Source organism: Hoplias malabaricus, chromosome 2, assembly GCF_029633855.1.
Source record: "Hoplias malabaricus isolate fHopMal1 chromosome 2, fHopMal1.hap1, whole genome shotgun sequence".
NCBI lineage: Eukaryota > Metazoa > Chordata > Actinopteri > Characiformes > Erythrinidae > Hoplias > Hoplias malabaricus.
This window is the reverse complement of record NC_089801.1, coordinates 56,200,605-56,228,558: the sequence shown is the minus strand read 5'-3', so window position 1 is coordinate 56,228,558 and position 27,954 is coordinate 56,200,605. Positions and strand designations below refer to the sequence as shown.

The following is a 27,954-nucleotide window of genomic DNA, read 5'->3' as shown; positions in this document are numbered from 1 at the left end:
CTATCAGGCTGTTCAGACAGAGTCACATTACCAAGATGTGGATGAGATTTCAATACCACGTATGAAACTGGCCCAAATCTCATCGGAAAAAAAAACCATCTGATTCAATGCAATTTTTGCTGTTCACGCATGTCACGTGAAGAACCAGATCCGATTTGTGCCACTTTTACCTGCTGTGTAAACATAGATATTAGGGAGAACTACATAGGTGTTAAGGAGACACTACAGCGATATTAGTGAAAAACTACATAGACATTAAAGAGACACTATAGAAACATTAAAGAGAAACTACAGCGATATTAACAAAACACTACTGAGATATTAGGGTTAACCTACAGAGATATTAAGGAGAAATTACAGAGACTTTAAGGTGACAACACAGAGACATTAAGGAGAAACTAGGGACACTCCAGAAATATTAAGGAGAAACTACAGCGATATTAAAGAAACGCTAGAGATATTAAGGAGACATTACAGATATATTAATGAGAAACTACAGAGGTATTAAAGTGACGCTACAGCGATGTTAAGGAGACACTACAGAGATATTAAGGAGACACGAACTGAGTTCCTGTGATGAGTGAAAGTGAAACTGCTCCCTGGAGCGTCACTGTTATGTTTCCTGAAATCTATTGGTTGAAAAGTAGGAAGTGGAGTAAAGGACTTTTGAGTCGTCTGAGTTCTTCGTAAATCACACACTCCTGAGGAAACAAGGTGAGTTAGATTTAACTACATTCCAACCCTGAATATTGACAGAAGAGAAGTGTGCCGCTTTCAGGGAGAAACATAACGGTACAAAAAAATGAAAGAACACAACTAACTGCCGAACGAACGAGATGGAGTAGCTCATACTTCAGTACTCCTCAGCGACTCCGGTAAAGTTGGTTTCATATTCGCATATTCAGATTTCTTTCTTCAATAGCTCTCAAACGGTGCATGCAAATGGCTTAAAACTTGCAAAGTATTGTTTTTGGGATCCAAGACAAGCAACTACAACTCAGTTTATGTCAGAAATGTTTGCCATTTAAAAAAAACGAAATATATTGTTTTCTATGGGCTGCCGCCATCTCCGTGAGAGCTAAGGGACCGTTTAAAAACTACACTACACAGTAAAAACGAAGCTGACGAACCACGCACATGATGTATGCTACATCTCCTACCTTGATAAATTTAACCATTACTGGCTCATGGTGATAGATTTTTCATTAAAAAATTCAATAGCTTTTTAACCTTTTATGATATTGTTTCTGATGTGTTTTTGAGAATAAATTTCAATAGTATTAGAACCTTTCATAATTTCTAAACAAATTGTATTTGATCAAGTGCAACCCACATGACATACTACACCTCTTATTTTGGTCAATTTAAACATTACTGGCTCATGGTGATAGATTTTTCATTAAAAAGTTCAATAGCTTTTTAACCTTTTATGATATTGTTTCTAAAGACGTTGTATTTGATCAAGTGCCACCCACATGTCATACTACACCTCTTATTTTGGCAAATTTAACCATTGCTGGCTTATGGCTTATCCACAGGATACATTTAAAGAAACCTGGAGCAGACATTCCCAGAAACAGAGACTACCTTATGTAATGCATAAGATGAGATGTGTTGCTACTTGTCTTGAACAATGTCCTAGATCCACAATGGCCCTTTACAGACAAAAAGTCTCTGTTTCTGGGAATGTCTGCTCCAGCTTTCTTTAAATGTATCCTGTGGATACACCAACATTTTGCATACACCTACTGTATGTACACCTCTGGCAAAAGTTATGTCTCTCATGAGTCAGACAACTTAATTTTTATATTGAAAGTAATTTTTTTGGATTATAACTATTGATGTTGTTTTGTGTGTATATACTTACATTCTGCGAAATATTGACAGTTGGTCAATAACAATATTTTAAAACCGGTTAAAAAAGCTGCTCAAATTATTGCCTACCCCACCATTACTTCATTCAAACAGCCCACCACAGCTACGTGCTATTTTGAAGCAATTTCATTAAACATTCCAATTCAACTGAAATTTATTCTCAAAGATGCATCACCTTGGGCCAGCAATGGTTAACTTGACCAAAATAAGAGGTGTACTATGTCATGTCGGTGGCATTTCATTAAATACACCTTGTTTAGAAACAATATCATAAAAGCTTCAAAAGCTATTGAAATTTATTTTCAAAAACCCATCACCATGGGCCAGCAATGGTTAGATTGACCAAAATAAGAGGCGTAGTATGTCATGTGGGTGGCACTTGATCAAATACAACTTGTTTTGAAACAATATCATAAAAGGTTCAAAAGCTATTGAAATTTGTAATGAAATATGTATCACCACTGGCCAGTAATGGGTAAATTGACCAAAATAAGAGGTGTAGTATGTCATGTGGGTTGCACTTTATCAAATACAACTTGTTTAGAAACAATATCATCAAAGGTTCAAAAGCTATTGAAATTTGTAATGAAATATGTATCACCACGGGCCAGTAATGGTTAAATTGACCAAAATAAGAGGTGTAGTATGTCATGTGGGTGGCACTTGATCTGTCACATCCTGGCACTTTCTTGTTTGTTTTCCTATCTCCGCACATGGTTTTGTTTATGTTCATTCTCCGCCTTTGTCCCGCCTTCTTTTTCCTCGTTATTCGTGTCAGGTGTGTCTAGTTTGTGCTGTTATTTAAGCCCTCTTCCCTCACTTCCTGGTATCGGTCATTTTGTTGTTGTTAGGTTTGTTTTTGTTTGTTTTCGTTGCTTTGTTTTCGTTGTCGTTTGTTTCCTGTTTCTCGTTTCTGGTTTCTCGTTCCTCGTTTGCTCTCTTACTTCTTTCATGACCCTCTAGTTCGTTTGTGTTTGTTTCTCTAGCTTGTTTTCTTGTTTCTCGCCTCGCTCTTACCCGTCTCTCTTGCTTGTTTCATTGCCCCAGTCCTATAGTGTTGTTTCGTGCTCTTTTTCTGTTATTTCATGTTTCTTGTCAAGTTCGTTTGTAGTGTTTCCTCTTTATTAAATCATCTGTGTTGTAGCGAGTGTGTCCGCCTCCCTTAATTCCACTCTTCACGTCCCCCGCGTGACATGATCAAATAAAACTTGTTTAGAAACAAAACAATATCATAAAAGATTAAAAAGCTATTGAACTTTTTAATGAAAAATCTATCACCATGAGCCAGTAATGTTTATTGTAATTGACCAAAATAAGAGGTGTAGTATGTCATGTGGGTTGCACTTGATCAAATACAATTTGTTTAGAAACAAAATTATGAAAGGTTCTAATACTATTGAAATTTATTCTCAAAAACACATCACTATGGGCCAGTAATGGTTAAATTTACCAAGGTAAGAGATGTATTGTATGTCATGTGCGTGGTTCATCAGCTTCGTTTTTACTGTGTAGTGTAGTTTGTAAACGGTTCCTTAGCTCTCGCGGAGATGGCGGCAGCCCATAGAAAACAATATATTTCGTTTTTTTTAAATGGCAAACATTTTTGACATAAACTGAGTTGTAGCTGCTTGTCTTGGATCCCAAAAACAATACTTTGCAAGTATTAAATCATTTGCATGCACTGTTTGAAGAAAGAAATCTGAATATGCGAATATGAAACCAACTTTACCTGAGTTTCACAGCGCTGTTTTCATCTACCCATTCTGCTCTTTAAACATGCATGTTTTACCCCAGAGTTTAAAAATGTCATTATTAATGTTTATTTCAGATGAGCATCACTGACAAGCTTCAGTCCACTCTAGAAGAACTCGTAAATGATAGGTTTGTATGGAAGCAAATCTGTCTCATCAGACTTTGAAATATTACCACCTTTGAATTTGTAGCACAGGATTTTTTGCACAGAAATTATGCATCTGAATTTTGCTGCTTTTGAATTTAAGTCTTCAGATTAACACCTCTGAATATTTTGCTTCGCAATTATGCATCTGAATATAATTGCTCTTGAATTGAACTCGTGAATTTTCAAGAACGTTTTCACTGTTATTATTCGAGGTTAATAAATTCAGATAAAAAAAATTCAACCTTAAAACAATTCAAACAATATTTTTCGAAGTTGCTCAAATTCGATAGACCAAATTCAGATGCCAAAATAAGAGTGAAAAAATTCAGATACACATCCGGGATACAAAGGATAAGCAATCGATTCATTAGGATTTTGTGTTTCACCGTAAATGGCGCAGTAGTTGCATTCTGTCGCCGCTAGATGGCAAAATACAAACACAACTTCCATAAGGTGGAAAAACTACACGTTTAACTTCTTTCCATGGATATTATCTCTTTATTTTCAAAGTGTCTCAAAAATCTGAAAGGCTCACTAAAGACACAATATAACTATTGATATCCTGAAGATGAAGAAATTTTACTCTGGATTTTTTTTGTCATGGCCCTGTGAACATAGCATGTGATATGACAGAATGTGTAAACATTAACTGTGGGGATACAGAAATGTGAAAAATAGAACACCCCATGAAAGCCTTTGTCTTTTTGAACATATTTAAACATATGGAAATTTGACTTTCATTTGAACAGCACTGTGAGATGGAGCTTATACAAATAAAACTGAAGAAATTACTTATAAACATAGGTTGTACACTGTAATTGGCTTTGCCAGAGAGAATTTGGCAAATTTTTCATGTGTGCAACCCACAGCTCAGCTCTACTGCTCCTCCCACAAATGCATGTTCCTTACAAATGTGGCACCACTGAAAAGGGAAATTAACAGGCTTTTCAACGGTATGAGATTTATTGCCAGGAACAAATATTACAATTTACAACATATATACAACATTGTTACAACAAATATATAATCTACCAAACACAAATTTCTATATAAATATTTATAATATTAGAAATCTATCTACCGTTACACTTACATAGAACCTTTCTAGATATTCAAGGATGCTTTACAGTCCACACTGCTCAGAACACTCAATCCACACACACTGGTGAGAAGCTGGCAAGCACAGTGTACTCTCAACCAGGAACGACCGTCCACCTGGAGGAATGCATTAGGCACTAGGGTTTCACCCAGGACAGAGCGCCAATACATATCTGGGCACAGACACTTTCATTCACACATACAGACATTCACATACACACTAATTCACTCACACACCAGGACATTTATTAGAGAGAAGCCAATTCGCCTACACTCCATGTTTTTGCACTGTGGGAGGAAACTGGAGACCCCAGAGGAAACCCACGCAGACACGGGGAGAACATGGAAACTCCACCCAGATGGGACTTGAACACAAGATCACAGTGCTGCGAGGCGAACGTGCTAACCACTAAGCCACTGTGTCGCCCATAACCAGAAATAACCAGACATTGTGAATATACACACCGACATTCAGTGTTTAAACAAACACAATTTTATGAATTAAACTCTGCAATTTGGGATATTATATTTGTACTACACCTTCTGTAATATCAATTTCAGATTCTTGATAATCTGTCAATTAAAAAATAAAAATGTCATAGGACATTTACTTCAAATTTCATGTTTCCACATATTCATCATGTCACTTGCTATGTCACAGGGCCATGACAAAAATTCCACAGTAAAATTTCTTCATATTCAGGATGTTAATAGTCTGTTATATCGTGCCTTTAATGAGCCTTTCAGATTTTTGAGACACTTTAAAATAAAGAGATAATATCCAAATGAATCAATTGCTTATCCTTTGTATCCCGGATGTGTATCTGAATTTTTTCACTCATATTTTGGCATCTGAATTTGGTCTATTGAATTTGAGCAACTTCAAAAAATATTGTTTGAATTGTTTTGAGCTTGAATTTTTTTTTATCTGAATTTATTAACCTTGAATAATAACAGTGAAAACGTGTTCTTGAATATTCACAAATTCAATTTAAGAGCAATTATATTCAGATGCATAATTGTGGAGAAAAATATTCAGAGGTGAAGACTTAAATTCAAAAGCAACAAAATTCAGATGCATAATTTCAGTGCAAAAAAATTCAGTGCTACAAATTCAAAGGTGGTAATATTTCAAAATCTGATGAGACAGATTTGCTTCCATAGGTTTGATCTGTTTAAACGGCACCTTAACCAAGGTGTCAGACATTACCAGGGGATCCCAAAAAGCCAACTGGAGGATGCAAAAAGATGGGACACCGTGGATGCAATGGTGAACAAATATGGCCCTGATGAAGCTATGGAGATCACACAGGCCATTCTGAGGAAGATGAATGAGAACCAACTGGCAAAGGAACTGATGATGTTTCAAGCAGGTAAGGTCTCAGAAAAACTGTCTCTCAGTTTTTAGGGGAATGTCTTTAGGGCCATGTTCCAGTATCATGTTCCACTGCAGTGGTAGATATTTAAGTTGGTTTACTAAAACTCCAGGCCTGTTATTTAGGTTCTCTGTTGAAAAACAGAAATTTTATTTATAGCTTCGGGATCCTGGGGTTGTGGGGACTGGCGCCCCCTTGCGCCCAATGATTCCGGGTAGACTCCGGACCCACCGCCGCCCTGAACTGGATAAGGGTCACAGACAATGAATGTAAAAACATACTTGTTGAATTTTCCTAATATTCTGTAAAACATGACAGAGTTTAAAATGGGACTTCTAATTAAAGTGGAGGTGGACACAGGAGCAGCTGTGGATGGTTAGAGAAGAGGGATTGGGACCTAAGGTCCCTGATTCAATCCTCTTGATCGGCAGGAAAAGTATGGGTGGTGGGAGTGAAGGACCAGCACTTTGTCAATGTGAACATAGACACAGAGAAGGATTAATGCCATTCTACTGCTAATCATCAGCATGAGACAACACTCCATACCACCACAGATTGGTCACTGATAGTTGGGGCTAATCCTGTGGTAAATGTATAACTAGATCCACTCAGAAATGAAGACCATTTTGACTGGCACTGATGTTAACTTAAATCATCCTTTTTTCTTCCAGAGATTTCCAGTATCTCTCCAGCCTGTTCTGCTAAAGGTAAATGAGCTGTGCCCAGTGTACCGAGACTCAGGAGCCTCTGTTCCACCTCAGGGCTGAATGGGTCTATGAAACGTGTTTAACAGTTACAGTACTGTCTCCACATGAACACTGTTTGGTGAAGAAGGTACAGACCCTGGTCATCCGGGTTTATTTGGAACTAGTGATGCACGATATATCGGCGGCCGATATATTATTTACCGATATGTGTATTTTTTTAGTTATTGTTATCGGTCCGATGATTGAATATTAACCCATACTACACTGATAACTTGGCACATTTTTGTGCTTGCCAATACACACTGGCGCCTGTAAATATACAACTAATGTCTGCTGTGTGGACATTTTTTTTTTCAGTTTCTGCAGAGAAAAGTCTCTGGAATTAAATTTCTCAGTGAAATTTAATTTAAAATACAAGCGATGCTCTGTACACACACACACACATACACACACACACAAACACACACACACACAAATGCTGCAGGTTAAACAAAAGAAAGATACTCTCAAACACCACAGTGCAGGAGTCTTTCTTGTAAAAAACACAAGAAAATAGATAATCATTCAGCGTCTGAATTTATTACTGAAACACAATGATAACACTCGCTCCAACACACTCTCTTTCTGTCCCTCACTCGCTCAGAGCCACTTTGTGCCACTCTCTCCCTATCTGACCAAAACAAACCCGGTGCTGCACTAATTAGTGCCCCTCTATAAACAATGCATGCAGAACTACCAGTAAATCTTTGATAAAAATATAAATGAACAACAACAAATATAACTTATAAGATAACATTAAAAAGTACAGAAAAGTGCAAATACTGAGGAAAAAGGCTTGTCCTGTGACAAAACATGATAAAAATAATTTGTTTTGCTTTAATCACAGGTGAGTTTGCTTTAATTACAAAAAGATAAAATTATCGGTTATTAATATCAGTATCTGCTTCTTCCAGGTGCTAATTATCTGTTATCGTATCAGCCAAAAAAAATTCTAAATTGGTGCATCCCTGTTTGGAACTGTAAGTTAATCATCCTCAGCCTTAGATTCTCAGCCTGGTAAACTAACCTTAACTTGACAATCTGATGTTGATAACTGTTCAGCGCTGCAGTGGACAGGAGTCCAGTATCAGCCTTAGCATTTTCTTGGTTTCCTAGTCAGTGATTATAGTGTCGGACTACATTTTTCTTGAAATGGAGACTCTCCATTTATAATGTCATATGTTCCAGGACTGGGCGTATCCCCTTTCTAGAAAACCAGCCTATGATGTTTTATAGCTGCTCAAATAAACTCTACATTAGAGTTTTTCTGATTTTCCATTTTACTTTTGTGAACTGATTTCTTTAGTTTGTAAGACATTTAAATGTATTTTTAGCCTAGGTTTAGATTAAATCCAATGGCAATTTTCCAGTGAAAACCCCCATTAACGCAATTAAGGCTTATTCTGGAGTAAAAAAGATGCAGTGCCATCAAGTGTGTAAAGAGTGATCAGTAGTGAGTGAATGAAAGAACGAATGCTTCATTGTGTAAATGAGTTAACAATAATGTTTAATGTTCTTGTTCCACAGATGCGTACAGACAAGAACAGAGTCATAAACTGAAGACTATTATCAAACATACTGCTGCAAAAATAAACGAAGGATTCTCAGTGAGGGCGAGTCGTGTGGCCTTGAATGACGTTTACATAGAGCTCTATGCAGTGGAGGGCTGGACCGGAGGAGTGAGCATGGAGCATGAATTCATAAAGCTGGAGGCAGAATTTAGGCGGTGTTCTTCTGAAGACACTCCAATTGAGTTTACTACCCTTTTCCAGTCCAATTCCAAGGTGCTCACTATTGGAATAGCTGGAGTAGGTAAAACCGTTGCTGTTCAGAAGTTCGCCCTTGACTGGGCAAATGAAATCTGTGCTCAGAATATGGATTTTGTCTTTCTTATTCCTTTTCGAGAGCTGAACCTGATCCAAGAGGAAGAACGCAGCTTCCAGGATCTTCTTCTGTACTTCTATCCTGAACTTGTTCATCTTAAAGGAGCTGGGCTTTTTGGGGATGAGTGCACAGCTCTTTTCATCTTGGACGGACTTGACGAGTTCAGAGTCCCGCTGAATTTTGATCAGAAGAGATTGTCTGATGTGACACAGAAAGCCAAAGTTGACGTGCTGATCACAAACCTCATCAAAGGTCACCTTCTCCGATCTGCTCTCATCTGGATAACGTCCCGACCTGCAACAGCAGATCAGATCCCCTTAGACAATATAGATCGTGTCACAGAAGTGCGAGGGTTTAGCCACGAGCAGAGAGAAAATTTCTTCAGGAAGAAACTCAAAGAAAAGTCCAGTAGGGTCATCTCCCATGTTAGAGACTCCAGAAGTCTCCACATCATGTGCCACCTACCAGTCTTCTGCTGGATGATGGTCACTGTGCTACAGCCTACTCTGGGGAAAAAGGAGAGTGAAGAAATCCCTCAAACACTAACAGAGATGTACATACACTTCCTCCTCATCCAGGCAAACATAAACAGCCATAAATATGATGAGACACACCAGAGGGATACAAAGAAACTTCTGAAATCCAACAGTGAAGTGATTCTACAACTGGCTGAGCTGGCTTTCAAGCAGTTGATGAAGGGTCATGTGATATTTTATGAAGAAGACCTGATGGACTGTGGGGTTGACATCTCAGAGCGTTCAATATACTTTGGGATTTGCTCCGAATTCTTCTTGGAAGAGTCTGCCATTTACCAAAGGAAGGTCTACTGCTTTGTGCATCTGAGTTTCCAGGAGTTTTTGGCAGCCTTCTATGTGTTTCACTGCTATGTGACAAAGGATGTACATCCACTTAAATGTTTTATAAGTTGGTCTAAAGAAGGCGCACTCCATGAGCTGCTGTGTAGTGCTGTTCAAGTGTATCTGCGACACCCATCCTTGCACCTGGATCTCTTCCTCCGTTTCCTGCTGGGAATCTCTCTGGAATCCAATCAGAGGTTCCTTCAAGGCCTGTTGCCACACACAAAGTGCAGTGCAGAAAGCACTGAGAAAACGGTCCAGTTCATCAAGGACCAAATCTACAAAGAGGACCTCCCTGCAGATAAATCCCTCAACCTGTGTCTCTGTCTGCGGGAGATGAATGACTGTTCCCTTTACAATGAGGTCTGCACTTTTCTCAGTACAAATAGGGAAACTGAAGAAAAGCTCAGTACTGCACACTGCTCGGCCATAGCTCACGTCCTGCACATGGAAAGGAATGTGCTGAAAGAACTTAACCCAAGGAAATACAGTGCATCATTGGAGGGTTGTATGAGGTTGATGCCAGCTGCAAGGAAGGCATTGTAAGTGTGTAATGTCAAGATTTAGCTCTATAAACAAAACCCATGAGACTATCCCTATGACACATTGTCTAATCCAACACTTTCAAATGCTGTCTGTCTGACAAAACACTTATAGGACAAATGACATGCCTTTGCTTTTTTTAGTTTTTAAAAATTCGAATGTTGGACTTACTGGTGATTCGCACTTGTCCCTGTGAAATTTCAGACCTGATCTGAAACACAGTAGTTTAAGGCTTTATATTTTTTTACTGTTTACTCATGATTCCACATCAGTTGATAACATTGCTTTGTGCCATTTCACTCATCACAGACTTGCGTGCTGTGGCCTTACAAACCAATCATGTAATGGCATTTTACCAGCGCTACAACACCTGAACTCTCCACTGAGAGAACTGGACCTGACCAACAATGACCTGCAGGACTCTGGAGTGAAGCTGCTCTGTACTGCCCTGCAGAACTCACACTGCAAACTGGAGATACTTAAGTAAGTGTTTCTAAAACCTAGATCTAGGACCTTGATGCTTTGTAGAGTGTATGGTTAATGCAAACTTGTGTGTGTAAATCCAGAGCAGAGTCCTATGACAGGGATTCTGTGAATTCCCACGTAATGTACAGTTTCTAAAAACCAGCACTAAGGGCCAGACAGACCTAGGTAGGGGACAGAGTTTTGAGCTGTATTTGAGACAGAGATTGGAAGTAGGTCAAGGAAAGATATTGGCACCTGATCAGGTCAGAGATTAAAGCTACATCAGGAACAGGTATAAGTCCTTGTTCTCAAAGAGAGGTCAACAGTGAGTCATGGAGAGGGACCTGAGCAAAGTCAAGGACAAAGCAGGATCATATGGTGCTTTTCCACGGCATGAAACATACATGACTCGACTAGGCTCGACTCGTTTGCTTTTTCACTTTTAATTTTATTATTATCTTATTCACAGCAGCAGCTCGTAACTTTACCTCGGAGTGTTTTTGAAGAGGTTTAAATGCTCCTTGGGCTGATGGCTGAAGAAAATTTCCAGTGAAAGCAGAACATGGAACAAGTAACTGATCTGTGAAATGGGGTGGAGCTGTGTTCAGTCAAAACAACAACAACATGCGATATATGATGAGTAAACAGCGGCTTACCCCCGCCGTCGTTGTGGTTTTCAAAGCCAGTGATTCCTGTTAGAGACGGGGTTTCGTGATGTCATTGGCTCCATTTCACGGGGGAGCCCTGCCAGTGGAAAAGTGACAAGCTTTAGCTGACCCGAACAGTCAAGTCGTCTATAGGCGGACCCATGCAATGGAAAAGCACCATTAGATAGGGCCTTGGGCAGAATTGTAAGTAGAGTTTGAGGTAAGGTGGTGAACATTGTCTGTGTTGATATTTCTGCACAGCAGGGCTTGATCTTTCTCTCTCTCTCTGTAGGTTGTCGGGGTGTATGATCACGAATGAAGGCTGTGCCTCTCTGGCCTCAGCCCTGAAATCAAATCCGTCTCACCTCAGAGAACTTGATCTGAGCTACAACAATCCTGGAGAGACAGGAGTGATGAGGCTCCTTGATCTACAGGAGGATACATGCTACAGGCTAGAGAAACTAGAGTGAGTTATAGTCACAGGGTTACAGTAAACAGCAAAGTGGTTTATAGCTGGGATTTTATGAAAGAAAGGCATTACTTACTGCAGCTGTTTCCTTTGTCTCATTTTCTCTCATTTCCTGTTTGTGATGTCTTCTTTTTCCTCAAGTGTGGACCACAGAGGAGAGTTTAGAATCAAGCCAGGACTGAAGAAGTGTAAGCAAACACACACACAGGGTGTTTCTAATAAAAGGGCCAGTGAGTGTCAGTAGATGGGGGTGTTTCTGATAAAGTGGCCAGTGAGTGACAGTAGAGGAGGGGTGATTCTGATAAAGTGGCCAGTGAGTGCTCTGATGAAGTATTGTGTGTAGTTTTGAGTCTCTGGTGTGTCCTGTGTTGTTTAGATGCATGTCTCCCGATTCTGGATGAAACCTCAAAGAACATCCAGCTGTCGGTTTCCGGACAGACCTCGTGGGTTGCAGTGCCGCAGGAGGATCCCCTTCACCCAGAGAGGTCAGTGGGGTCCGGTCCGGTGGTTTGTGCGAAGTGTTTGAGTGGACGCTGCTACTGGGAGTTGGAGTGCACTGAAGGGGAAGCTGTAGAAGCGACGCACAACGGGATCCTCGGAAAAGAAGGGACCAGCAGCAGGTTGGTGTCCTGGAGTCTGGCCTGTGCTAAAGACCGTTACATTCTGCGTGAGGGTGACCAGAGAACTGAGGTTCCAGCCTTGTGCCCACACTCCTACAGAGTGGGAGTGTATTTGGACTGGGGGTCTGAAACCCTGTCCTTCTACAGTCTGTCCTCACAAACACCGAAACACATCCACACCTTCCACTGTAGCTTCACTGAGCCACAGTGCGCAGAGTTTGGGCTTGACGCCAGATCCTCTGTCGCTCTGGAGAACGTGCAGTAACATAGTTCTGAACCTGGAAATGACCACAACAGCAGGGCACATGGAACTTATCTTTCAGGGCATTCCTGATCCAGGAACATAGCCCAAGTGTTGTCTGTGACGTGTATAGTGGTTCATTTTAACCTTTAATGTCTGTGTGTTATTAATCAGTATAATTTAAACTTATCTGTCATTTTCTGCAGTGTTTTATCAGTAAATCCTTTGTTTCAGAGACACAGACCTTTTACAAAAGTAAAATAAAATTTATTCCATCAAAATAATTTACAATAAACCTTGATCTATAGCATGTTCACCACTCTCATACACCATTGCTAATATTAACACCTAACCTTATAATTATTAACCTTCTTTACCTTTTCTGTATTCTACATTACATTTGTTTGTAATTTTTATCAAATATATTATTGTTATTTTTAATATTATTTAATTTGGTAATTATGTTTAACACCATAATTACTAAGAATATTTTTGTCATTTTTTTTATTAACATTATAGCATTATTTCTCCTTAATGTCTCTCATAAACCTTTTATGACAATTCCAAATAAAAGTCTAAATCAAATTCCTATAAACAGTAATGACTGTTTCTGTTAGGGTTATTCGTTCTCTTAGCGCTGTTAGTATACATATTATAACAACATGGCGTCATAATAAATGAAATGACAGCGAACCAATCAGAGACAGCTCTGAAAGCTCCGGCTCAGAAACCAGCCAATCAGAAACCGGCTACAGCCCCGCCCACCTGGATCAACGCACATGCAATCTCACTGTAGCGTTCAACTTCGCTCCGCTGCAGGGTTTCTAACTGTTTCTCATAGCAACAAACAGGTCTGTGATCATGTGTTGGACTTTTTGAATTCAAAACACTTTACCTTCTGAATAAATGACAATTTTAGTCCAAACTTTAATATAATTTACAGCAAATAAATGAAAAATTAGATATCTGACCATTTACTGAGCTTTTATTGAAAACAGGCAACGCACAGCAAGATTATTTCTGACCCAAATCCAGTGTTAACTCTTTATTACCGCTTTAGGGACTTGAGTACAAACAATCTACATACACTGAAAAAAATCAATACAAAAATAAAAGAATAGTAGCCAAAGAAAGAAGAGCATAAATATTTAGTATAATATAAATGTCAATGAATTATGGTATTATGTATATTATGAATAAACGATACTAAATCTAGATTTAGAGGGTAAATAACGCTTTTCATGCTCCGGTTTCCTCCCACAGTCCAAAAACACACGTTGCAGGTGGATTGGCCGTAGGTGTGAGTGAATGTGTGTGTGTCTGTGTTGCCCTGTGAAGGACTGGCGTCCCCTCCAGGGTGTGTTCCCGCCTTGCGCCCAATGATTCCAGGTAGGCTCTGGACCCACCGCGACCCTGAATTGGATAAGCGGTTACAGATAATGGATAACTCTTTTCATGAGACTGAGTGTGAGAAACGCGGCGCTGCTGAACGCGGCTCTGTGTCTGAGGGAGTTAGCTCTAAGCTAACGGAGAACATCACGGAGCCTCGGCCCGATTAAACCTGAGATGACAGCGATATTCTGTGATTAAACCTTCCCCGAGCACACCTGCCGTCCTCAGGTAACACCTCAGACTCCGAGCTTTAATCTAGATGTACAAAACCGGGATTAATTAGGCGAAGGAACCTGCAGCAGAGCCGAGGAACACACACACACCTGTGGATAATAAACCCAGACCCCGCAGAATACAGTCGGCATTAAACCCTCATACAACCGGAATTAAACTTTCAGCAGGGTTTAAGCCCAGGTACAGCCGGTACTGAACCCAGATTCAATCGTGATTAACCACAAATAAAGCTGGGAATAAACCCAGGTTCAGTTGAGATTTAACCCTGATACAACCGGAATTAAACTTAGATTCAGCGGGGAATAAACCCACGAACAGTGGTAAATTAATCTCAGAATAAAATTAGTTTAAATACAGATTAAACCCATATATAATAGGTATTAAACCCAGATGCTGCCAAGATTAAACACAGATAAAGCAGGGACTAAATTCAGATACTGCTGGGATTAAGTTTAGATCCAGCAGGGACTAAACCCAGACACAGCTGGGTTAAACCCAGATATTCCCATAAATTTGCCCCAGAAAAAACTGAGATTAAACCCAGATATAGCTGGGATTAGATTGAGAGTTTGAGCCTGGTTGAAAGTTGTTAATTTTGAGCGGCTAAACCTCGCCCATCATGTGTCACTGTGCTTGATGTAACCAATCAGAAGTAGGAGATGTGCCAGTTTGATGATGCTGTACAGTGTACTATGATGCAGTATGATGCCTTAAAACATGGACACAGTGCCTTTGATGCAAAGCCCCCAGTAGCACCCCCTGGTGGGGACCTGTAAACGTGGGTGGGTGTTGACTCTGTACAGGTGCGTAAACAGTGTATGGTTCCCTGCAGATGCTGAGAGAGGCGTCCCAATGTCAGACCCTCAGCTAACGGACCCCAGTGAAGTGGACAACGACGTGAACGGTGTTCAGGATGAGAGAGGAGCGAGTGAGGGGGAAGCGGAAGCTGAAGCGGGGGGTTTATTTGAGAGCTCCTTCTCCTGTCACTGCTGTTACGACGTCCTGATAAACCCCACGACCCTGAACTGCGGACACAGCTTCTGTAGACACTGCCTGGCGCTGTGGTGGGAATCCTCTGCCAAGAACGAGTGTCCCGAGTGCAGGGAGCGCTGGGAGGGCTTCCCTAAAGTCAACATCCTGCTCAGGTGAAGACTCAGCTGCATAATATATCATACGATATATTATGATAAGAAACAATTAAGTATTATAATATGCTATATTATCATACAATAGTGCTGTGTATCATGCGATAATGCGATGTGGTACCTGTCATGATACAGAGCAGTAGGATAAAACACATTGCATTAGGTCACAACACATTACAATACAATACAGCACAATACGACCCATAATCCCACAGTCAGCATGCACAACCTTTAATGAAATCGTTTATTACAGTTCACTATTTTTAAACAGTATACCCTTCACTCTGTGCTTCGGAACAGTCCATATTAGGAATCTGAGCTGTAAAGGCAGCCTGTGCTGAATTTGTCTTTTTTGTGATGTCGCAAGGACCTGTATAGCAGTAAGCGCCGCCTCTTTGGCATAATGCAGTTTATCCCCTCTGAATAATGTTACAGAAATATAATGGGGTCTTTAAAGGTTGATAGTTGTCTATATATTTGTGTGTGTGTGTATGTGTGTGTGTGTGTTTGTAGGGATGCTGTAGAGAAGCTGTTTCAGGCGGATGTCAGACGGAGACGTGAGGAGATCCAGAACAATCCCAGAATTGCTCACTCACTGCTTGCCTTCCAGCGCCATGGAGACGAGCAGGTCAGTCGCGGAGCTGCTCCAGGGGGCCCACGGCCTGCAGCTGGCAGTTTCTTCTCCGGAGTCCTCACCGCCCTCACTGCCGTCGCTGTGAGTTCATGTGTGTGTGTGTGTGTGTGTGTTTAGGGGATGGTCTAAGAAACTGTCAGCATAAGTGTGTTTTATTGGCTCCTACTCTTCCTAAAAAAAGAAAAATAATGTAAAGTGTAGTACATTCTGTGTATGTGGATCATACCAACATTATGAAGCTGCGTTTGTAAGTGATTGCTGTGTGTGTGTGTGTGTGTGTGTGTGTGTGTGTGTGCGCGCAGGTGATGTTGCTGGTCTATCACTGGTCCAGTGGTGAAGCCCATCACGAGGTTCTGGTCAGTAAGCCGGTCAGTAGATGGACGACTGAGGATGTCACCCTCTGGATGGAGCACCTGGGGGCCTGGACCACTCAGTACAGAGAGACCTTCATCAAGGAGAAGGTCAATGGCAGGTCAGACACACACACACACACACACACACACACACACACAACAGAACTGGGCTCTCTCTCTCTCTTTATATCATTGTTAAATGCCCCTTCCATCTGTTGACCAGCCTACCAGTCCTGGGTAGTTAGTGTCCTCCTCCAAACATGTTGGGGCCCAGTGACAAAACTGATGTAAGAAACCATGAGAAACATTTGAATGGCATCAGGTGTAGTACAGATTATGTTATAGCCAGTGTGTATGTGTGTGTGTCAGGTTGCTGACTCTGCTGGGTGATGAGGAGTTATTTAGAGCTCCGTACAATATCAAGAACCCATCGCACAGGAGAGCTGTGCTGGAGGAACTGCACAAAGTCAAAGAACTTGGAGTCAAGCCTCCACAGAACCTCTGGGAATACAAGGTGTGTGTGAGAGAGAGAGTGCTTGCTCTTGCTTTCTGGCTTTCATTCTTTTTGGTCTCTGTTTTCAAATTTCTCTCTCTCTCTCTCTCTCTCTCTCTCTCTCTCTCTCTCTCTCTCTCACACACACACACACACACACACTCTCACTCTCTCTAGGCAGTGAATGGAGGGAAGTCTCTTTTCCTCCTCTACGCTCTGAAGGACTCTCCTCGTCTCACAATCCTCTACCTGTACCTGTTTGATTATGACGACACCTTCCTGCCCTTCATACACACCTGCTGCCCCCCCCAGGCCCCCTACAGCCCCCACACCCCACACCCCCCCCACACACAACTGGATGAGCCCCCCACTTGGACCGCAGTGAGTGTTCTCCTCAAAGCGTGTTGAGGTGTCTGTTTTAGTGATCTGTGTCCAATAATGTGTGTGTGTATGTCCCAGGAGGTGGACCCCACCTGGAGCCAATGGGCGGAGTTTCTGGTGAAGTACTCTCTGCTGCCCTATCAGCTGCTGGCGGAGTTTGCGTGGGATTGGCTGAGTGTTCATTACTGGACATCCCGCTTCGTCATCGTTAACGCCATGCTGCTGTCCGTCCTGGAGGGGTGCAGCTTCTGGAGGGTCTGGAGCAGGGGGGAGATCAGGTGACCACGCACACACACAGACTCACAGGACACTGTGTAGAATGTAAATAAACACTGGTAGTTGCAGAAATCATTGGGACAGGGTGGTGTCTCCCACTGCGGAGCTCTTCTGTAACCACACTCTGTAAAGGTCTGGGAAGTGAAGACCAGGTGCTGGAGAGAAATGGGGAGAGAATTGTTGTCCCGTTGTTGTCTGATGTAGGATTCCAGTTGCTCAGTCCTGGGTCTTTGCTGGATACCTGGTTTCCTGATGTACCAGATGTTCAGCCCCCGGTCTCTCCCTCTGTGGAGCTGTGATGCAGTGATGGACTCATTGTGTGGTTTAACAGTGTCTTAGCGAAATGTAGAAGCCCCTCCCTGAAAAAGACTATGTCTGTATGGAGGAGACATCGTTCTAAAGCCTCTGTACACTCTTCAGCTTTGATAGAGCCTCTCCCGATGTGAAAGTTACTCATGCCATAGACACTAATAGAACCCCGTACCATCAGAGAGACAGGCTTTGACTGTGCTCTGAGAACAAGCTCCATGCCCTTCTCCTCCTGAGTCTGGAGGACACAGCGTTGGTGGTTTCCAAAACAGTGTTCCACTTTCACCTCAATCCTTTTTAAATGAGCTGTGACCCAGAGAAGACTGCAGTGTTTCTGGACTGTGTTGATGTACAGGTTCTTCTTTTCTGATACAGATTTCACTAGCATGTGTGGGTCATGATGTGATTATGTGATGTGTGTAGCATGTGTGATTTCTGAAGTGTTCCTGAGCCCCTGCAGTGATTCCCAGTGCAGACTCAGACCTGTTTTTAATGCTGTAGTGCCTCATGGCCCAGAGAACACAAGCATCTAATACTGACCATAGATGTTTTGCCGTGTGAAGGACTGGCGCCCCCTCCAGGGTGTGTTCCTGGCCTGTGCCCAGTGATTCAGTATAGACTGGATAAGGGTTAAAGACAATGAGTGTTCCACAGTTCTTGCAGATTTGTGAACCTTTGCCCATCTCTGCCCCAGAGACACTCTGCCTCTCTCAAATGCTCCTCTAGTTGTTTATTAGCACCACTTACTTTTCCAGCCTTTGGTTGCCATTGTCCTAATGTTTCTTAGATGCATTGCTGCCAAGTTCTTAGTGAGTTAATGTCTCACTTTCAACATCTGAAGTCTGTTCTATATCCTTCGCGAATAATGCATTTGGTTTTATTTACAATTATTTTACAAATTTTACACCATGTCCCAGCTTTCATGGAGTTGGGTTTGTACACACACACACACACACACACACACACACACACACAGGGACTTACCACAGAGATGTGTAAACAGTGTTAAAATGTTATCATAGTAGTGCATTATTACCACCACACCTCTTATATACGTATTTAACATTAACATCAGTGACTTTAATGTTCATTAAATAGACAGTGACATGAGAGACAATGTAAACTACAGCTAAAATAACAGAGACATTGTGTGTTTGTGTGTCAGGGCCCTCCCGAAGCGGATGCTTGGTCACCTGTGGAAGATGCTTACCCACAGTCTGGTCTTCATGTTGTTCTGGCCTCTGGTTCCTCAGTTCGTGTGTAACTGTCTGTTCTACTGGGCTCTGTACTTCAACCCAATCATCAACATAGACATGGTGGTGCAGCAGCTGATGCACACACACACACACCATGCATAACACACACCACACACACACGATGTTTAGGAATTCCACCTTCTCCAGAATCCCACATAATCCTTTGGGTGAGCTGTAAACACAGTGATGGGGTCAGAGCAGTGGACAGTGGAAATGAATGAAACCAGACGTCCTCCTCTAAAAGCCCCTCACAGAAAGTGAGGACAGTAGATGGCGAGGAACACAGGGCTGGTGTCTGAGCGTAGTTGGGAGAAGGGGGTGGTGTTTAAACCCAGTCCTGGTGGAGAAGGATGGGCAGGAGGCTGTGAGAGACACTGTCCTCCATCATCATCATCATCATCATCACTCTGTAGACGGAGGAGCTGCTGAAGGTGGAGAGGGAATAAAATGCTGGGTATGTGCTGGAGACGTCTGGTTCCATTCACCAGCACTGGAGTCTGAAACCCTCTCACTGTGTCTTCACCTCACACACTGAACCATGGGGGATAAACTGGGATAATGGAGGCTGAGAGAGGCAGTGTTTCAGCCCCTCTTCATACTAACAAGTTAATGACCATTCTCCACTCACCTGGGATGAACACAGGTGATTTTAAAGGTGTTTAAACACCAGGCAGGTGAGGGGTGATTATTATTCCCTCTTAAACACACAGTACAGATGTTCATTTTCATTTTGGAAGCATTTCTCTCTCTCTATAATCAGCACAGGTTAATGTTTACCCTCATGCAGCAGCTACACCTCCAGGTTTCCTCCCTTCACCCTCAATGTGTGTCCAGTGTCTACTGTGTTCTTCTGTAGTCCTACAAAGGAGCTAACGGATTTGAATACAAGTGCTAAAGTCTAAACTAACCATCTTTACTGCCTTTAAACCCTGTTCAGGCTCCGTAGGCTGCATCGTCACCCATACACTCATGTGCAGCTGCTCCAGCATGCCATTAAACACACTGTGTCCACAGAGAGTGCAGCTTAAAGTGGCCACACAGGTGTCCACAAACTTTAGGAGGCGGTAGCATGTAAGGCTAGTTGGCTGTTAGCATAAGCCTGTTAGCTCCAGTGTAAAACTGAAGGAGGCATGTCACAATGATGAGGAAACGCAGGGATAAGACGTTGTAAAACTAAAGATGTTGGCAGACTCACATTGCTCTCATGGCTTCTTTGGCCAAAGTTTGGGCACCCCTTGGGTTTTTGTTTTGTACGTTGAAATTCAGATAATTTCAGTATGATTTAAAAACCCCTAAACATTGCTTTAATTTTAACGCACATTTTCTATTTGTTGACAGTTAGTTCCACATGAGATCCTTTTTAAACTCACACAGTGTGGTTTACAGGCACCTCAGTGTTTATTTGAACACATCCAGGATTAGGGTTTTGTCCATGAACAGTTGTTTTTCACAAGACATGATAATCAGATGAGTTTCTGACTTTAATGACGCTGACTAAACTGGCACAATTCCCTAAAAACATAGTTTTTAAACAAATTAAGGGTAAAGAAACAGATCTATTTTCTCTGCTGGTCACTGTGTCTCCGCCGTGATTTGGCCTGTTCTCGTTTTTGTGAGTTGTAGTTTAGTGGGCTGGGGCGGGACAAACTTCTTCAGGTTTTAGCTGGTTTCTAAAATCACTGGGAACACGGTGTAAGCAGACTGTTTTGGCTGGCTCCCAAGCAGCAACACAAGCAGGTGCACACTCCCGGGAAGTGCTTCGTCCCCTTTGCTGAATGTATTCATCCACTCACTCTGAATGAATACATTTGTATGATTCAGTGTGCAGAAGCAGGTAAAACAACTAGCTGCTTTAGCCTGCATTAATGCCTCTTCATGAACAATCACAGTAAAATTATTTAGGAACATCTGTGTCTGCAGCAGGAGAGGCTGGGTGTGTACAGTGTGTGAGAGATTGATGGTGAAGCCTTATTTTCTTTAGTTTAATCAAATGATTGCTGCAATTAATATAGAACTGTGTGAAGTACCCGTAAATCACATTATACGAGTTTATAAAGACTGATCTGGAAGTAGGTGAACTCTGCTTTAACGTGTGTTCTGTTCACTATTTACTCAGAGATCAATGAAGAACACACCTCACAGGTTTCTGCTCATATTTCTGGAGGTTGTTTATTTTTATGAAGTTAATCAAAAACATTTTGTTGACTAAATAAATATAGATCACTATAAGCACTTCCTTCTCAATGTTGGGACTAATTCTGAAAATTTATGCAGCATGTCCATGTATTTTTTCAGGATTTAAATTCAGATTCCCTCAGTGTTAAACTGTGTAAATCTCATGTTCTGTTGGTGTAGAATATCTGATAATTTTACTGCACAGTTTCTATTTATTTAAGAGTTGATTGTGTTAAAATAAAAACTCGACCTGTTCTCCGTGATTTCCCATAGAAAATCAACAGTCCCCTGGTCTCTGCAAGGGGCGTAGTGATCTCTGCGTACGACTACGTCTGAAATGCCCTTCTGTCTGTGAGACAGGATTAAAGTTCGTATTTAAGACTCGTTTAATAATCCGCGAGTTGGTTTCTGTTAAGGCTCATGGTTTTGTTGATGATAATAAAGGTTTATTTTTGTATTGATTTCTCGCTTTGATGCTGGAGCTGAACCAATGGCAATGAAAATGTTTTTAATAAAAATCAAGTTAAAACTGAATGCTTCTCTGAGATATTGTTTATTAACGTTCTGTCATTTGGCAGATACTGCTGCTAACATTTTGGAGTCTGGGAGGAGACCGGAGCACCCGGAGGAAACCCACACAGATGGGGAGAACACACCACACTCCTCACAGACAGTCACCCAGAGGAAACCCACGCAGACACGGGAGAACACACCACACGTCCTGACATACTGCAGACACGTATTTACTGTGTGATGATCATATGGAGTTAACTGGGGTAGCTCCAGTGATGAGGTGTTAGATACAGCTTTACTACCTTCTCCTCTCTCTGCAGTAAAGTATCTTTTTTTGGCCCGTTTTTTAAATTTTACTGCATAATTATGAACAAGGGTGAAGCACCAAATTCTGGGCCTTGTGCACAAGCAGTGCCAATTGGCCCCCTCTACCACAACCTTCCCCCAGCTCCCCCATGATGTTAGGCTAAACCTTTGGAGGCATCACCCTCTGTGACGGTCAGGAACTGTGTGCCATGCATTTCACAAGTTAGCTTTTCTACTACTTTGCCAGTCTATCCATATAAACCTATGACATTGCGTCTGCTAAGTTAGGCTATTAGCCTAATTGTGTTATAGCCCAGTAATAAACATTAACTTCATTTTTGAATTAGCAGAAGATTATAATGGTGTGGTAGGCTACACAAACCAAATGTATTTAGAGTTTACCACAGATTACAGATGAGGCATCATGTTATTTCTAACAGTGTGCAGATGTTAGCACTGACAGTCGGGGTGGTGTTTAAGTGTTTTCTAACCACAGGAGTTCATTTAATGCAGGCTATTTGCTTTCACATTTGGGCTCAACTTATTTGGGGAAGAAGTTTGCTAGCAGGTGCTTTGCCTCATTTCTTTTTTGTATCTGTCCTGCCTCTTAGCTTTCTTGGCCATAGCACGGATTAAGGCGCTGTGCTAGAAAAGTCTAAAGACTAGAAAAGTCTAAAGTAATTTTAAATAGATAAAAACACATGTATCTCCAAAAACAGTACCATTACTGGAGCAGGAAAGACCTTCTGAACTTTTAGTGGAAGTCAGTGTAAACAGATGTTACTGAGAGTAATTTTGGAGCGTTCCTATTGGTCATTCATCTTGAGATTTAAACACCATGTGAAGATAAGCTGCTGCGTTTATGACGGAATAAACTACACCCACACACACGGAGATACAGGGTTTTGATTGGACATTGATAACTGAATGAATACAGGATACTAATGAACTAATAATAATAATAATAATATACTGTAATAAATATATAGAAGCTTTGGTCATATTTTACAAGTAATTTAAATGCGTTTATTTAATGTACAGCTCTGTAGTAATGTAAGGCATTAACAAGCTTCAGCAGGACACAGGAATGCCGTTCTTTACTGCACCGTCTATGTTTATTGCTCATTATGTACAATCGTGTCTATGTTAATAACGATCTAGCGCCCTCTAGCGGTTCTACTGTGGATCTACAGACAGTCCTCCTGACACGCCGCCTCCTGAGAAGCCCAGGAGCCCAGGACCCTGAGGTGTGAGGCAGCGGGGGTCAGTGGTAAGCGCAGGTGGGGTGGTCCGCTCCGCACAGGAAGTCTGGGTAAACCACGTACTCCAGGTTATACGGCGCCCTCTTCAGGCACCTCGCAGCTTCCCTGTCGCAGAGACACAGAGACTTCTCACAGCGGTCCTCCAGAGAATCTGCGCGCGCGCACACACACACACAAACACACACACACACATTTAAATACAAAGAAAATACACACACATGGACAGCACACAGCAACACATTCCAAAATAATTTGGGAACAGAAGAGTGATGTGAAACAAATAATAAGTGCAGTTAACCAGCGATAGGCCAGTGTCATGAATGGGTTCAAAGAGAGTGTCTCTGAGAGGCAGAGTCTTACTGAAATAAAGATGTGTGAACAGGCAAACTGTCAAATCCTTTAAGAATAATATAAAGAACAAAGACTCTCAAGTTAAAATAGTAAAGGAGTTGATTTATCATCTATGACAAGTAATATCATTAAAGAGAACTCTGCGTAATTTTACGAGCTGCTGTTGTGAGTCGGATAAAAACAAATGTGATCTCTGCTGCAGCTGGAGATTTTACAGATGGAGAGTTGGTGCTGGACATCTGCATTGTGTGGCGTAGAGTGACGACTCTCTCTGGACAATCAGCGCTCTGCAAGGTTTACACCCCACGGTTTAATCCCTAATCGACTCGCTCTGAAGCACGAGAGAACAGCGATTAAACAAGAACCCGCTTCAAGAACCAGGACCATGACTAGAACCAGAATCAGGAGCTGGACCAGGATGAGATGTGTTTGCGTGTGTGTATGTGTGTGTGTGTGTGTGTGTGTGTGTATACCACAGTCTGGTAAGAAGGTGCCACAGCTCCATCTGTATTTCTCTGATTTGGCGTAACATCCTCGATCCTCTGCCTTCGCGTAGCAACAATCGTGTTTATGACAACACCTGAAACACACACACACACACACACTTTGAGACAGCAGGGCTGGTGTTTATTGGAGCCCCTGTGCATGTTTATGAGGTTGAACACCATCAGACCCTCACTGCAGTATGGGAATACCCAGCCTTTCCCCAGCTGAGGAGGGGCGCAGGGCGAGTGGTGGTCCAGCGAGGGTCTGGGGTGTGGTGTGAGTGAAGTGTGACACCCTCACCAGTCGGCGGCGTCCCGGGGCCAACCCTGTCCCCCGAGTCCACAGTAACAGCCGTACAGACTGTAGGCCAGAGCATGTCTCCCAGTGCTACACTTTATCACCCCACTCAGCTCCAGGAGACCGGCCCCCCCGACACTCAGGGGACCTGGACACACACACACACACACATACACAGGTAAACACCCCACTCAGTTCCAGGAGACCGGACCCCCCAACATTCAGGGGACCTGGACACACACACACATAAATACACATACACACACACACACTCTCTCTCTGTCTCTCTGTGTCTCACTCTCTCTGTCTCTCTCTCAGTATCTCACTCTCTCTCTGTCTCTCTCTCTGACTCATTCCTTCTCTGTCTGTCTCTCATTCTTTCTTTCTCTCTCTCTCTCTCTCTCTCTGTCTCACTTTCTCTCTGTATCTCATTCCTCTGTCTCTCAGTGTCTCTCTCTCTGTCTCTCTTTCTCTGTCTCTCACTCCTTCTCTGTCTGTCTCTGTCTCACTCTCTTTCTGTGTCTCACTCCTTCTGTCTGTTTGTGTCTCACTCCTTCTGTCTGTCTGTCTGTGTCTCACTCTAACTCTCTCTCTGTGTTTCACTCTTTCTCTGTCCCTCCCTGTGTCTCACTCCTTCTCTGTCTGTCTCTTGGTGTCTCACTCTCTCTGTTTCATTCCTTCTCTGTCTGTGTCTCATTCTCTCTGTCTCACTCTCTCTCTGTGTCTCATTCTCTCGCTCTCTGTCTCTCTCTCAGTGTCTCACTCTCACTCTCTGTCTCTCTCTCCTAAAGCTTAGAACAGAGGAATTAGGGCTGAAAGGTTGTTGGTTTGATTCCCATGAGCAGCAGGAAAACTAGGGGGCAGTGGGAGTAAAAGAACAGCACTGTCATCTTCCCTCGACATCCACGGCTGAGGAGCCCTTGAGCAAGGCACCAAACCCACAACTGCTCCCCGCTCTGTGTGTGTGTGTGTTCACTGCCACAGACAGGTTAAATGTGGAAGACGTATTTTATTGTACATTGTACAATGTCAAATAATTGCACATTACATCTCTCTCTCTCTCTCTCTTTCTCTCTCTCTCTCTCTCTCTCTCTCTCTCTCTCTCAGTGATGTATGAGTGAATTCCCTCTAAACCCTGTTTCAAAATAAATAATAAACAAAGTTGTTCCTGACCTGAGAGAAGAGCCAAAGCGAGGATGTGTACAGCAGCCATCTGTTGAGAATGTGTTGTGTGTGTGTGTGTGTGTGTGTGTGTGACCGCCCTGGTTCTGCAGCTGGTGCGGCTCTACCCGCACAGGGTGGCACTGTTTACATTTACACAGCTGTAATTATTACTGTATATTTACTGTCACATCTACAGCTACAGCACACTGTACACTCTGTGTTTAGTTCTTATGTTTATTTATAAAAACAATCACGAACTACACTCATGTTACATTAAATATTTGTATTTATTTAATAATATATAATATATAAATTAAAGGAAAATGAGCTGCAGCTATTTTTAAGTAGTAATAATATTATAGATTTTAATTCTATCATAATTCCTTTGACATTAAAAGTAAAAACTTTAAAGTAATTCTATAAAAGTTAAAAGTAAAGATTTAAACAGTTAATATTATGGGTGTGTGTGTGTGTGTGTGTGTGTGAGAGAGAGAGAGAGAGAGAGAGAGAGAGAGAGAGAGAGAGAGAGAGAGAGAGAGAGAGAGATTAAAGCCTGTTCTGTTCCTTTAATGCAAGGCTGAGTCCGTGGAGATTTCAGCCAATGACATTGAGGAACGTTTTCCAACACGAGTGCGTCAGGCGGTAGGCGGGGCTAAGGCGGATCCTGGCTGAACAGCGCTAAGGGAGCTAGCTCAGGTGTAAATTCACCGTGAGCTTTATAAGAGTCGTTTACTGGTGTCCTCTCGTGTGTTTTATCTTTATATTTATTCATATATTTATCTTTAAATCAGTTCTGAAATAAAGCTCCAGCCTTTTCCCCTCGCGGACAGTTACAGACAGTTTGTACTTTGTCTGTGGAGGATGTTGGCGGATGGTCCCTTACTTCACTCAGCGCTAAAGCACCATGCTCATAGAAATGAGCAATGACTTCAGCACAATATCAGACTTTAACACTTTTAAATTATTCATATTTCCAGCTAAACTATCATCTTACAATGTATGTTCATAGTCATTAAAGAGCTTTATTACTGAGCTGTAAACTCCGCGGGAGAGATTACACACAAAGGCAGTGACAGTGCTGTGGGAGCTTCTCTAAACTCCACTCTACTGCAGGAAATGAACAAGTCACTCACAAACTCCAACAGTCACACACTCCCACAGTCACACAGTCACTCACACACTCCAACACTCACACAGTCACACACTCCAACAGTCACACACTCCCACAGTCACACAGTCACTCACACACTCCAACACTCACACAGTCACACACTCCAACAGTCACACACTCCCACAGTCACACAGTCACTCACACACTCCAACACTCACACAGTCACACACTCCAACAGTCACACACTCCCACAGTCACACAGTCACTCACACACTCCAACACTCACACAGTCACACACTCCAACAGTCACACACTCCCACAGTCACACAGTCACTCACACACTCCAACACTCACACAGTCACACACTCCAACAGTCACACACTCCCACAGTCACACAGTCACTCACACACTCCAACACTCACACAGTCACACACTCCAACAGTCACACACTCCCACAGTCACACAGTCACTCACACACTCCAACACTCACACAGTCACACACTCCAACAGTCACACACTCCCACAGTCACACAGTCACTCACACACTCCAACACTCACACAGTCACACACTCCAACAGTCACACACTCCCACAGTCACACAGTCACTCACACACTCCAACACTCACACAGTCACACACTCCAACAGTCACACACTCCCACAGTCACACAGTCACTCACACACTCCAACACTCACACAGTCACACACTCCAACAGTCACACACTCCCACAGTCACACAGTCACTCACACACTCCAACACTCACACAGTCACACACTCCAACAGTCACACACTCCCACAGTCACACAGTCACTCACACACTCCAACACTCACACAGTCACACACTCCAACAGTCACACACTCCCACAGTCACACACTCCCACAGTCACACAGTCACTCACACACTCCAACACTCACACAGTCACACACTCCAACAGTCACACACTCCAACAGTCACACACTCCCACAGTCACACACTCCCACAGTCAAACACTCACCCGGTTACTCACACATTCACTCATTCACATACCAAAGCAGTCCCTGAGGGCACAGCAGAGGGCACAAAACGTCTGTGTGTGTGTGTCCTCAGTGGATTGGT

General features: G+C 42.3%; 3 protein-coding genes across 5 annotated transcripts; 2 read left to right on the top strand and 1 right to left on the bottom strand.

Annotated features, from left to right (window-relative positions):
- The first annotated feature begins 643 nt into the window (after positions 1-643).
- On the top strand, positions 644-13,169 carry LOC136686515 (protein NLRC3-like). The gene is made up of 9 exons (XM_066660341.1): positions 644-714; positions 3,704-3,756; positions 6,038-6,246; positions 6,921-6,956; positions 8,523-10,278; positions 10,589-10,762; positions 11,684-11,857; positions 12,002-12,048; positions 12,237-13,169. Exons 2-9 carry the CDS (start codon positions 3,704-3,706, stop codon positions 12,743-12,745), a joined length of 2,958 nt encoding a protein of 985 aa, XP_066516438.1. The 5' UTR covers positions 644-714; the 3' UTR covers positions 12,746-13,169.
- Positions 13,170-13,547: 378 nt separating this feature from the next.
- Positions 13,548-21,893, top strand: LOC136686536 (bifunctional apoptosis regulator-like). 3 transcript variants are annotated; one of them, XM_066660389.1, is made up of 8 exons: positions 13,548-13,572; positions 15,180-15,492; positions 16,006-16,207; positions 16,429-16,598; positions 16,849-16,993; positions 17,150-17,353; positions 17,432-17,631; positions 19,104-21,893. In XM_066660389.1, exons 2-8 carry the CDS (start codon positions 15,200-15,202, stop codon positions 19,294-19,296), a joined length of 1,407 nt encoding a protein of 468 aa, XP_066516486.1. In that variant the 5' UTR covers positions 13,548-13,572; positions 15,180-15,199; the 3' UTR covers positions 19,297-21,893. The 3 variants fall into 3 exon arrangements, with proteins under 3 accessions (XP_066516486.1, XP_066516484.1, XP_066516485.1); XM_066660387.1 differs by lacking the exon at positions 13,548-13,572 and adding an exon at positions 14,035-14,110; XM_066660388.1 differs by lacking the exon at positions 13,548-13,572 and adding an exon at positions 14,195-14,341.
- Positions 21,894-23,314: 1,421 nt separating this feature from the next.
- On the bottom strand, positions 23,315-27,919 carry LOC136677081 (phospholipase A2-like; the record flags this gene model as incomplete). Its single annotated transcript, XM_066654479.1, has 4 exons — positions 23,315-23,601; positions 24,275-24,381; positions 24,588-24,732; positions 27,886-27,919. Coding segments are annotated over 4 exons (435 nt in total), but the record flags the coding sequence as incomplete, so codon positions are not given.
- Positions 27,920-27,954: the final 35 nt, after the last annotated feature.